The following is a 13,338-nucleotide window of genomic DNA, read 5'->3' as shown; positions in this document are numbered from 1 at the left end:
GTTCTTAAATTTTTTTTTTGGCTGGTGCAGACCCGATGGGCTGTAACTTAGGTTCTAACTATGCCCAACAGCTTTTTGGGGGAAAAGTGTACCAGATTTCCACTACCCATTGTGTGAAGATCTTCCTGACAGCCTAGTTCTAATTTTAATATCATGCCCCCTTGTTTGGGACTTCCCCCATCAGAGGAAATAGTTTATCTTTCTCTCCTCCATCAACTCTTCAATCATCTTAAGCATCTCACATTAGATCACCCTTTTAATTAGAGCCCCTTCCAAATTTTCTAAGGGGAATACAAGTTTCCTCCATGCATCCTGTCCTCATATAGGTTTAGCATTTCTGAACCCATTGAAGATTGAGTGATTATCCTGGTGTGCTATAGTCCTCACCACCATATTGCTGTGTCTTAAACCTGTAGCCACAGGTCTGCTGACACTGATTTTCTTCAACATGATGAATGAGTCTGAAACTGTTGTCTGATTGTTTTCTTCTTTGTGCAGAGTGAAGAGTTTCACATCTACACGCAGTACTGCACGAACTATCCCAGGTAAGCGAGCGACACAACATGGGGCCCAGTTCTGTGATGTGCTGAAGCTAGTATGATAACTATGTAGATCTTGCTCCTTTTCTGTAATCTAAAGCGACAGGGCCAATTTTCACCTAATCCACATGTCAGGGAGCTGACTAGATCAGGTGAAATGCTGGCATTATACTCAGTTTTCTTTTAAAGTAAATGGCAAGTAATGGTGGGCGAACTGCAAAAGCAGATTTCCTGCTCCAATCTCCTGGGTTTCCACTAAATAACTGGCATGTTGGGTTAAAACTCACCCCAAAAGTGTCAGACATTTAGTAAAGAAAGTCCATATTTGGACCCAGTTCAAATTCAGGTATCCCTGTTGTTCCAAGGAAATAGTGAAATATGATCTCTCATCCACCTGTTTATTCTGCAGGTACCATCTTGGCAGTGGTACCTTTTCCTTTCCTCCCAACCCCCTCAATAGAATTACTGGAGCTAAACCCAGTAGTCAGCTGACTGGAAGATTACAGTCTGCAAAAAGTTTGCCCATTAACTTGTTAAACAATTCTGTCTGCAATTAATTCTTAAAAAATGTTCCTTCAGCATGGAGTTTGCTGAATGACTGACGTACAAAATGTGTTGTTTTATATTATATTAAGGTATTTAAATGTGCTGTCAGGTGCCAAAGATGAGATGAGCTATACTTTATTTTTCAGCCAGGTGTTCTTGTGCCATCTGTGGAATTCTGTACTCTGTGGAACACATTGCAGCTCTGTGAGATCCAGTCATGTTACAATGGATCTACAGCTGCTGAGTGGATCCAGTAACAGTACAAGGAAATCTATCAAGTTCATTTCAGCTCTTGAGGGGACTAAGTACCAATGATGCAAGGGATTTGGTACTGCTAATACTTTTATCAATCAAGTATTCTATGCTGAGGCAAAAAGAACCCTAAAGGAGTACAGCCAAGTTAAAATGAGGCAAGAAACAGTCTCCTGAGAGCATAGGTCAGGAAGAAGCAAATACCTAGGATTTGCTGAACAGGAAATGGTCTTGACCATTCATTAAACACATAAAAGACAAGACTGAAGTAACAGTAAAGATACATTCCAGGTATGGTTTTGTACAGGAACCAGTTATTTAACAGGGCTACTAATCTTTTTGGGTCACTTGCAGATCTGTGGCCATGTTAACAGAATGTATGAGAAACAAAGTGCTTGCCAAATTCTTCAGAGAGCGACAGGAGACCTTGAAGCATTCCCTACCTCTGGGATCCTACCTTCTCAAACCAGTGCAACGCATCCTAAAATACCATCTCCTCTTGCATGTAAGTGGTTATTAATGATTTTCAGTCCACACCAATTTTGATGATTTTACTGCCAATTGATGTCATTTCCCGCATCCAAGAAAGTATCTTGTCTTAAATAACCAAAATCATTCATTATGAGGCTTTCCCGAGTTATACTGGATTGTTGAATGGATCCAACAATGTCAGTGGTACTAAAGATCTACTGAGCTTACTGCAGCTGTTGAGGATCCAGTGATAGAAGGGAACCACCTAACTCACTGTTGCTTCTTAATTTTACATTTTACCTTCTGAATCCTTAGTTCTGCAGGATAAGCTCTCTTACTGGCTCTCATCTGCTGTAGATTTCAAAATGGTGGCCTGTGTATGAACCCTTTGAGCCCTACTGAGCTTTTACATGCCCGATACATCATTAACTGAGGTCAGGCAATTGATGACATTTTGGAGTTTGCACTCTTGTGATCAAGATGATTATCAATGTCTGCTATTTGACACCATAATGAGCACATTATGTTTAACTGTTTAACTAGTCAGGATGAGCTGCTTTTGATGTGCACGGGACTTTCTAAAGCTCTCCTACTGTGTTCAAATAGTTGGTGGAAATGTTCTTGTGTCTACACCTTTTGAAGTAGAACAGCTGTCGGCCAAAGAAGAGTCTGTTGCTGTGCAAGGGAGAAATTTGGCAACCACAGTTTGTAAATTTTCTCCATTTCTCTGTGATTTGATAAATTTGCAGCCAATTGGAAGTTGATTTGGGATAGATATTGGCCATTGTTGAGCACCTTACCCCGACTAAACTTGATTCCACTGTGTTGCCAGCCTCCTGCCCCCCTGCAACCCCGTCACCATCCTACCTGAAGACCATGGCTGATGAGGCAAGTAGCACAAAATTTCTCTTTGGGTAATGGAGGCTCAAGAAGCACTGAGTAAATTGATGAAATTGCTGACAGGAAGCCTGAGGCCTAGGGAGTGGGCCTCTGTGTTGGAGTTGAGTACCCAATGGGAAATTGCTGGAAAATGGGCCAGCGTCTATTTTCTATCCATCCCAGATAGTTATTTTCTTATCACTCTCTTTACTCTTCCCTTGGTTATTTTGTACAGGAAATAGTTAACCACCTGGAGAAGGACACAGAGTGTTATGATGTAGTGCAGGATGCCATTGACACCATGCAGAGGGTGGCTTGGCACATTAATGATATGAAGAGGAAACATGAGCATGCAGTAAGACTGCAGGTAATAATGCTTTTTCTAAAATTTCTTCTCGGGATATGGGTGCCACTGAGGTTGGCATTTTATTGCCTATTCCTGGTTGCCCTTAGAAGATGGTGATGAACCACCTTTAAGCCGCTAATGGTTTAATTCAATCTAATGCTTTGCTAAGCCATTTCAGTTAAGTTGGAACTACTGATTTGTTTTTTTCTGATTGTGCGCATATATATTATGTTCCTTAGTTAAGGTGTCTGTTAAACCATCTTACAACTCTTACCACAGCATCAGTGTGACTTGCAAAGATACAACAGGATTTCATGAACCATTCAAAAATTGTGATGCATTTAACCCGCAAAAATATTATGTTCCCAATTAATAACCGATTAAGCAAGGGCATCATGATCTTCAAAATCCCCAAAATACAACAAGAAGATGTCTCTCATCTGCCCTTTATATAAATAAGATCGCGTTAATGTTTGTTCTACTTTGCCCTGCTTTGGCCCCATTTAAAGTCTTGCATTCAGTTCTTGACTTTTTAAAATTCGTTCATGGGATTTGGGCGTTGCCGAATAGGCCAGCATTTATTGCCCATCTCTAACTAACCTGTTCAGAGTCAACCACATTGCTGTGGTTCTGTAGTCACATGTAGGCCAGACCAGGTAAGGATGGCAGATTTCCTTCCCTAAAGAACATTAGTGAACCAGATGGGCTTTTATGACAATCGGCAATGGTTTCATGGTAATCATCAGACTTTTAATTCCAGATTTTTATCAGTGGGATTTGAAACCGGGTCCCCAGAGCATTACCCTGGGTCTCTGGACTACCAGTCCAGTGACAATACCACTCTGCCACCACTTCTCCCTCCTTAGTAAGGATATATTATTGGCCTTGGAGGGGCTGCTGCACAAATCCCTTAGAATGACACTGGAATACACTGCCTGAGAGTAGTGGAAGCAGGGTCAATTGAGGTGCTTATAAGGAAATTGGATCATTATCCGAAAAGGAAAAAATTGCAGGTCTATGTGAAAGAGGCAGAGGAATGTCCCTGGGTGAATTGCTCTTTCGGAGGGCCAGTATAAACATGACAAGCTGAATGGCTGCCTTCTGTGCTGTAACTGTTCTTTGATTCTATTATGAAGACAGGCTGAGTAGACTAGGCTTGTATTCCAAGATGTGATCTAATTGAGGTATTTTAGGTTGATTAAAGGAATTGATAAGGTAAATAAAAACTGTTTCCCCTGGGAGATTTCAGAACAATTTAGCAAAACCTTAAAATTAGGGCTAGGCCCTTCAGAGGTGATGTCATGAAGCACTTTTTCACAAAGGGTAGTGAAAATCTGGAACGTTTTCCCTTAAATATATTGAAGCTTTCAAAACAGTAATAGATTTTTTAGGGTGAGGGCATTGATGGATGGGGAACGAAGGGGTGTAAATGGAATTTGAGCTACAGATCAACTGACTGGTGGAGCAGGGTCAAAGGTTCCTATGCTTTGATACTAGTATTAATTGATCTTTCTCTTTACTTCTGATGTTTGACCATTTATCTGTGTTCTTATTAAGGAAATACAGAGCCTGCTGACAAACTGGAAGGGTCCGGACCTGACTAGCTATGGAGAGCTGGTCTTGGAAGGAACTTTCCGCATACAGCGAGCCAAAAATGAACGCACTTTGTTCCTTTTAGATAAACTACTTCTCATCACTAAAAAAAGAGAAGAAACTTACACCTATAAAGCTCATATTTTGGTAAGAGGCTGTGTTTTCAGTCTTCATTTACCTGAAAGTATTGTGGTTTACTTTTGGAAATACTCTGCTAAATCAAAAATGTTATCCTGGAGGCATGCTTATTAGCATTGCCTACAGTGTAAGTCAGAAAAGACTAGTAGTTTTTAATTCTCTCTTGGTTAGCTTCCCATCTTCCGTTAAGTGCAGCTCATCCAAAGTTCTCACCAAGTCTTGCTGCAGTATCACCCTGTGCTTCTTGACCTGCATTGACTCCTGATCCTCTGACACCTCAATTTAAGATTCTCATCCTCATTCAAATCTCTCTTATGGCCTCATCATGCCCTGTATCTGCAACCTCCTCCAACCTTAAAACCCCCTGAGATCTCTATATTCCTCACAATTTTGGCCTTTTATGCATCTGATTTCCTTTGCCCCACTACTGGTGGCCATAGTTTCAGCTTTCTCGACCCTAAGCTCTGGAATTACCTCCCTAAACCTCTTCACCTCTCTCTTTTAAGTCGCTCCTTGAAACCTACCAATTTGATTAAGTTTTTGGTCACCTGTCCTTAAAACATCTATGTGGTTCAGTGTCTACTTTGGTCTGATAATGACCTTTGGACATTAGGCTGTGTTTTAGAGATGATATATAAATGCAAATTGTTGTAGCTTTATCCCTATTGTTCTGAATACCCCACAGTTTTATTGTGGATGAATGTAGCTTGTAACAATTCTATTTCTGACCTTGAGCCTATAATTTGGGCTGATGCTCCAGTGCAGTCCTGAGGGAGTGCTGCACTGTCAGAAGTGCCTTCTTTTGGATGAGCCATTAAACCAAGGCCCTATTTGCCTTATCAAGTGACATTAAAGCTTCCATTGCATTATTCAGAGAATAGCAGGAGAATTCTCTTGGTGTCTCTCAACCAGTATCACTGAAGTAGATTAGCTCACCGTTATCACGCTGCTGTTTATTGAATTCTGCAGTGTGAAATTCAACTTTGGGATGTTTTAAGGGCATGAAAGATGCTATATTAATACAATTTATTTTCCTTCTAAGCATGTGAAAATAGCTGATTTAAAAATGAGAGATTTAGTACTCTGAATTATAACTCTAACATTTCCCTCATTCTCTAGTGTTGTAACCTGATGCTTGTAGAGGTAATACCAAAGGAGCCCCTGAGTTTCAGTGTCTTCCACTACAAGAATTCTAAAGTGCAGCACACAGTGCAGGTAGGATTAGTGTTTTAAAGTTTGTGTTTCAGATCTGTTTCTACAACTGGTACTGAATGGCTGGGTTTCCCAAACAAAATAGCAGGCTGAAATTGCAGCCTTTTGCTAGGCTTTATGAAAATTATATCAATGGAAATGAAAATTGGAAGTGATGTATCATGGAAGCTGATTCTTAGTTCATATGCCGTTGCTCAAAGTTAAAATTTACCTGCCCAGCTACGTGAGCTTGTTGGCTGGGCTTGGCCCAGAGCACTCCCAGTGCTCCAATCTTTGCAGTTAAAATCTAATGCTCACTGTCAACCTTTTATAATGTGTGCTCCTAATTACACAGGGTAAGGTGCACAGATTTACCTAACCAAATGAGTCATGCAACATCTGGAATGGGTTCCAGGCAGGGACGGTGGAACAGGGAGCCCACAGGAAGTTTAAAAAGGGCCCAGGCAAGTTTCTGGCAGCAAATTGGATTCATACTTGCATAGGGATGGGAATAGACAATTTGTTTGGGTTTTGGGAAATGCAATCTTTACTAACATGGCTTGCCATAGCCATGTGACTCTGCCATGAGGTAAGTTGACTGGAGGCTGCCACTTCTCATGAGTCCAATAAAGCCTCTCACTGAGAACGCACTGAAGAAATACAGCTGTCCTGATGCATGAAATACAATTCAACCTCTCAAATTTGTTTCACCATTCAATTAGAACATGGCTAAACTGTACCTAAAGTCTATTACCTGTCTTTTATCCAGATCCCTTAATACTTTTATCTCGCAAAAATATGTTGTTTTCTTAGATTTCAATTGACTTTTGGGGGAAGAGTTCTCAGATTTTCACCCCTGTTTGTGAGAAATGTGGTGGAATTTTGAGTTAAGTTAGATGGATGGGTCAAAATAGATAGACAATCTGCACTTGCTTGCAAGTGTTTTTATTCAACATTGGGTTATCCCAGGTTCCCTTCATTCTTGTCTTACTCTCTAACAGGCCAAGTCAATGCAGGATAAGAGGCTTTGGATTCTTCATCTGAAGAGGCTTATTCTTGAAAATCACCCGGCCAAGATCCCAGCTAAGGTGTGAAGCAGGGTCACCAAGTTGGATTTTCAGATTCTTCTTATGCTAGTTTACTATTGGTACTGTGTAATTACTCTAAGCTTGAGTGTTGAGCTAGGGATGCAATTGGCAAAATGCACCCAGAACACACTAGGCACTCTGTTTTTCTGAGGTGAAGGTAAACTCACATTTCCATGCAAACACACTAGCATGAGCTCAAGTTTAAAACAAAAATCAGTGTTGTACCCTTGGTATATGAGACCTGTGACCAATAGTCAATTGAGATGCCACAATGTGTCCTCTGTTGGAACTGACAGAACTTCAACTCAATCTGAATCTGAAGTAATTGCAGCAACAGGAGAAACAGACCTGGGTCAGGCTTCACTTGACAGCTGGTCATTGGGGGTATAGCTCATTCATGCTGGATTAATGACAGCCTGTGTTCTTGAGAATCTGCATTTGATGTGGTGAACATCCCTGAACAAGCACAATTGATGGAAACTTGCCATTTTGTCCAAGGGGTGGGTATGTGGCTAGTTTTATGAGCAGGGAAAGCTTCAGCTAATGAACCAGCATAAAATATTGTGGAAACTCTAGTTTAAAGTAGTTATAAATGAAGCTCGCTTAAAATTCCACAATCTTTGGAACAATTTTGTTCGATTGCTGGGCATAAGTCATGTAGAAACTCCACACCGTGGCAAGCAGAGTGAAATTCCCTCAAATCTTAGCCCATCTCACCCAATGCCTGATGTGACCAGAACATCAGATGCGAGTTGTATTTGCACTATTAACTACAGCATGGGAGTAAAGCAAATCCACTTCATCCCAACATTACAAGCTCTAGTGTTAACACAGCCTGAGATGGTACATGGAAATGAAGCTTGTTATTCCAATTTATGGGGAAAGAAATAGCTGTCAATTGCGCAGCTAAAGGCACATTATTCAGATTTGTTTCATGTATAACTATGGATTTGCCACATCCACCCAGCTTATACTCTGGTTACAGTTTTGCTAGTAATTATCTTTATCAACAAACTGATTTTTTTTTTAACTCCACATTGCAAGCTTAATGTCTTGGTGGAAAACAGAATCATTGTTAATGCTGATGCTTCTTAATAGTTTGTTTTAAAGTTGTTCATATTTTAAACAGTCTACTGTAAAGCTTTGTTGCAATTCAAGCCTGTTCTTGTTTGCAAGTCCTGTTTCCCAACTTGAACAACACTTGCGCCCCTTGTTTCTGAAGGGAGGGATCTGTGTAAATATAATTACAATACTGCTTTCAGCTGCCCTCCTTTTTGAAGTCAGCATGTTACAACTGAGAATTGGTTGAGCAGAGGTTGAAGAATAAACTGAACTGTTTTTATTTATAGGCAAAACAAGCAATTCTGGAGATGGATGCCATTCGTAAGTAGAGTTCAATTTGGTCTGCTTGAGTATGCTGCCAAGTTATTCCGTTCAATATTATATAGCGTGTTCTGCAACTGCAGAACAGTGCCTGGGGTGTATCCACTAAACAGCCACGGGGAAAATGTTCACGTTTACATTGTGCTAGAACCCTGCCCAGGCTGCTGACCTCACACAGCCCCCTGCCCCACTGCAAACTGAATACCAAACTCCTGGAACACATTAGTCTCAGGTGATCTGTTTCTTGTGAGTCTTCCAGGCAGTGACTCCTGGTTGTTCTGTTTTTTGCTGAGCTACAGATAGAGAATACAAAATTAGACATTGTTATTACCAGATGTGCTGAGGGCCCTCTTTGTATACATTCAATACCCTCTCTGTACCCTCTGGGGCCCTATCTCATTGTAGACTCTGACCACTGTACCACCCCCCCGCCTTCACTGTCCATTTAGTTTTTTATTCTTCTAAAGGATCCAAAGATTTTCCACTCTGTCTTCCAACATTGGTAATAACCTATTTAAATGAAGAAGGATGTGACAATCAGAGAAATTAAGATCAAGCCATTGAAGGGAATATTGGAGAGTTGTGTTTAAAATTCAGTTAGAGAAATGTTTTTCTTACAAGGCTTTAAAAGAGGAGGAAATGAAGAGGCGCAGGAGTTTGGGTTGTGTACTGGGATTGTAAGGCTTTGGTAGCTGAAGGCACCAGTGGTGGGACAAAGGGAAGGAGGGCTGCTTAAACAGCAGAAACTGAAGGAAGGCAGGGTTCATGAAGTGGGGCAGGTGGAGGTCACAAAGATAGTGTGAGGCAAGGTCATGAACTGCTTTGAAGGTGAAAGAATTAGAATTTGAACTATAGACATTGGAGGAACCAATGCCAATGTAGGTCCTCGAGGACAGGGATAGTGAGTGGCAGTTAGCGCACGATAAGAACACAGACCTAGGGATGTAAATACATAATAGCTTGAAAATATGAATGTAGGTTAATAAAACTATAGTCAGGAATATTTTGAGTTTTACAAACAGTAGTGAAATAATGAGAAGTTTATACAAAACACTGGTTAGGCCACAGTTAAGAGCACTGGGTGTCCCTTTATGGAAAGAATATTAAAACCATAGAGAGCACAATCACCAAGATAATGCCAGGGATGGGAAATTAGTTATGAGGAGAGACCTGCAATAACTGGGCTGATTTCTTCTGCAGCAGAGAAGGCTAAGAAAAGATTTAATATAGTGAAAATTATGACCGGTTTTGAAAAGAGTAAATGGGGAAAGTTAGTTTCCTCTGGGGATTATGTAACCAATATTTTAAATCGATGCCCCTAAATGAGGAGAGCAGTTTGGAGAGATTTCTTTATACTATTAGAGCATAGAATGCTTTGCTACAAAGGGTTGAGGTGGGAGACCACTGCATTTTTGAAGGGTAAAGTGGATAAACTTTTGCAGCAGAGAGCAGGATTAATTTTGGACTGATCTAGCATAGACTCAGTTGGCTGAAGAATTTTCTGTGCTCTACTCTTCTAAATGATGATGATTGAAAAATCTAATCCTGTTGAATCAGAGAGTCTTAGGCTGCTGGAAGTTATTCATTGTGTTGGACAGTTTTTATTGGGATTTGGGATGCTTTGTCCTCTTGACATATTACTGAATCTTTTAATTTCAGTATGAAAACCTGTATGCAGATGCTTACACCTATGGATTTCATAGAAATTTGCAGCACAAAAATATGTAATGCACAAAATTAGTAATCCCTTGTATCTATTTCCCCTTGTAAACCAGACAATAAACAAATTGATACTACAGATGGGTAAATTTTGTTAGGTAATGGCATCAAAAGATGTGGTGCAAAAGTGGGTTAATGGAATTGAAGTGTACAACATTTATGACCTAATAGCATCGCTCCTCTATGTTAATAGTTCCTCAGTCACTGAAGTTCCAGTTTCCAGTATTCTGTCTGAGGTTTCTTGCTGTCACCTACCTAGCATGCGACTAGGAAGGGAAGGAAGAAGCCGTCCTAGAGGATGGTTATAGGCACCATTTCCATACAGATAGAAGCACAGCTGTGCCTGTGCAATCTGCCATTAACTCTCTATAAACCTGTGCCTGCCCCTCGTTCTAGGCTAAAGTTAGAAGACTCCATTAGAACCTAGTTGGGTGTATGTGTGGAAATGGAAAGTAACTTGTCCAGAAAAGATTTATTGATTGTGATGTTATTTTCCCTGCAGATCACCCTGGCTTCCACTACAGCCCTGAGGGTGAGAGGAAGGCAGAAGCACATTTGAAGGAAGACAGAATCACACCTCGCAGAGTCCGAAGGAAGTCTGGTACACTGACCTTATCGATTCCTAACACTGAATGTTCAGGACAGCACACTAACTATAAAGGAGTGTTTGAGATTAGATGTTCTCCAAATTGCTGTGTTAAAGAACAGAGTGAGGTGGACCTGTGGTACTTTATTGCTCCCAGATGGCAGTGGTGCGCTTTCTAGTGATTGGTTTTACAACTGAATAGCTAGTTGAGGGGGTTTTAAGAGTCAGCCATGTAGTGTAGTGTAGAATTGCGGTGACATGTGGGTCATGTCATTGGGGTGGGGTAGCAGGTTCCTTGCCCTGAAGGGCATTGATGATTTGGGTTTTTACAGCAATCTAGCAACTTATTATGGTCAGTCTACAACTGACCAACTTTATTAAATTCAATTTGACAATTGGCCATGGTGGGATTTGAACTCATGGAGCTGGATTTTCCCTTCAGAAGTGGGAATTGAGAGGTTGACTGATCCCGCGTTGTGTTCCCGTCTCCCGTAATGGGGTTGGGGTCTTAATGACCCTAGAGATGGGTCTGCTGTCCAATTAGTGTGCAGGGAGGCAGGACACCAGGGAAGCAGGCAACATCCTGGCCTGAATCAGTAGCCATTGCTTTGGCTGCTGTCTGCACGTGGAAAGAAAGAGAGAGGATCTTCATCTTCAAAGTGGCCAAGGCAAATGGAGAGCTGGGACCCAAGATAGGAAAGGAAAAGATTGGTTATTAAAATGTTATTGCTGCTCAGTAGTCTTTCTGTCCAATCTTTCACTTTTTTCATCATAGAATTCTTCTAGCCTGGTTCCCACCAGGTTGCAGCTGGTCAGCTTTAGAGAGCTGCATGCCCCTGTGAAAATCTAGGGAGGTCAGAAGGCAAGCTTCCTAATGACCTCAACATATCCAATTAACAAGGTGGGCAACTTCCCTTTCCCACCCAACCAACACCCCCTGCTCCCATGTCCTTGAGAAAGTCAAAGGGAGAGTTGAGAATGGAGGTATCAGACTGGCCACAGGCACCATTATTTGCTGTCCTGCCTCCATTTTGGGACAGGAAAATCCTGCCTATATCCTTTTAGAGTTGCTAGATAGTACTATAACAATTATACTACAATAGCCTGTAATTCCTGGCTTACATGAGCAGAAGGCTAGTACTTTACACACATCATAATGGGAGGGGCTACCACAGCAGTCCACCCTTGCATATCCTTCTGTGGGTTAGTTTTGAGTAATAAGGCCTAAGACCTGCAAGAATGCTCCCAGCTCATTTTTCAGACTGCTTTAGGGTCATAGATTTCTAATGTCTTTGAGCACAAAGGGAGATATAAATGCTTCCCAACACCTCCAAGGGGAGGTGGTAGCATAGAGGTACCGTCACTGGACTAGCAGTTCAGAGGCCCAGACTAATTCTCTGGGGACAAGGGTTCAAATCCCACCAAAGCACTGGTGGAATTTAAATTTGGTGAATAAATCTGGAATTAAAAAGTTAGACTCTGTAATAGTGACATGAAACCATTGTCGATTGTCATAAAAATCTATCTGGTTCACTAAGAGAAGGAAATCTGCCGCTCTTACCTGGTCTGGCCTACATGTAATTCCAGACCCACAACAATGTAGCTGACTCTGTAGTGGCCTAGCAAGCCACTCAATGTATCAAACCACTATGAAGTCTAAAAAAAATGAATGGAATGGACGGACTACTCGACATCGACCTAGGCACTGGAAACGACAACTGCACACCCAACCTTGCAAAGTCCTCCTTGCAAACATCTAGGGGCCTGTGCTAAAATTTGGAGAGCTGCCCCACAGACTAGACAAGCAACAACCTGACATAGTCATACTCAAAGAATCATATCTTACAGACCATGTCCAGATACCACCATCACCTACTCTGGATCTGTCCTGTCGGCACCTCCAGAGGTGGCAGCACAGTGGTATACAGTCAGGAGGAAGTTGCTTTGGGAGTCCTCAACATTGGTGTGATGCCATAAGACTTCATGGGGTCCGACAAGGGCATAAAAAGTACTCTGGGCGGGTAACTTCAATGTCCATCACCAGGAGTGGCTCGGTAGCACCACTGTTGACCAACATGGTCGAATAGAGAAATGCTACATGGGGTCTGTGGCAAGTGGTGAGGAAACTAACGAGAGGGAAAAACTTTGTCCTCATCAACTGACCTTGTCCTCACCAGTCTACCTGTCACGGATGCATCTGTCCACGACAGTATTGGTAGGATTGACAGCCGCACAGTCCTTGTGGAGACAAAGTCCAGTCTTCACATTGAGAATCGCCCTCCATTTGTGTCGTGTGGCACTACCACAGTGCTAAATTGGATAGATTTTGAACATTTCTAGCAACTCAAAACTGGGCATCCATGAGGTGCTATGGTCCAGAAGCATAATTATGTACAGCTACAATCTGTAACCTCATGGCCAGGCATATCCCCCACTCTACCATTACCATCAATCTAGGGGATCAACCCTGGTTCAATGAAGAGTGCAGGAAGGCATGCCAGGAACAGCACCAGGCATACCTAAAAATGAGGTGTCAATCTGGTGAAGCTACAACACAGGACTACTTGCATGCCAAACAGCGGATAGACAGAACTAAGTGATCCCACA

The 13,338-nt window shown here is 41.7% G+C and overlaps 1 protein-coding gene across 1 annotated transcript in view; it reads left to right on the top strand.

The window, feature by feature from the left end:
- LOC121291608 (pleckstrin homology domain-containing family G member 1) overlaps nucleotides 1–13,338 on the top strand; it is a 207,044-nt gene that overhangs the window by 173,776 nt on the left and 19,930 nt on the right. The window contains exons 6-13 of the mRNA XM_041213052.1: nucleotides 499–545; nucleotides 1,692–1,842; nucleotides 2,923–3,054; nucleotides 4,591–4,773; nucleotides 5,884–5,979; nucleotides 6,957–7,043; nucleotides 8,393–8,426; nucleotides 10,648–10,746. Coding sequence (XP_041068986.1) covers nucleotides 499–545; nucleotides 1,692–1,842; nucleotides 2,923–3,054; nucleotides 4,591–4,773; nucleotides 5,884–5,979; nucleotides 6,957–7,043; nucleotides 8,393–8,426; nucleotides 10,648–10,746 — 829 coding nt within the window. The remainder of the gene's footprint in view (nucleotides 1–498; nucleotides 546–1,691; nucleotides 1,843–2,922; nucleotides 3,055–4,590; nucleotides 4,774–5,883; nucleotides 5,980–6,956; nucleotides 7,044–8,392; nucleotides 8,427–10,647; nucleotides 10,747–13,338) is intronic.

This window comes from Carcharodon carcharias, chromosome 2, assembly GCF_017639515.1.
Source record: "Carcharodon carcharias isolate sCarCar2 chromosome 2, sCarCar2.pri, whole genome shotgun sequence".
NCBI classification, from domain to species: domain Eukaryota; kingdom Metazoa; phylum Chordata; class Chondrichthyes; order Lamniformes; family Lamnidae; genus Carcharodon; species Carcharodon carcharias.
This window is presented reverse-complemented; position numbering and strand designations above follow the sequence as displayed.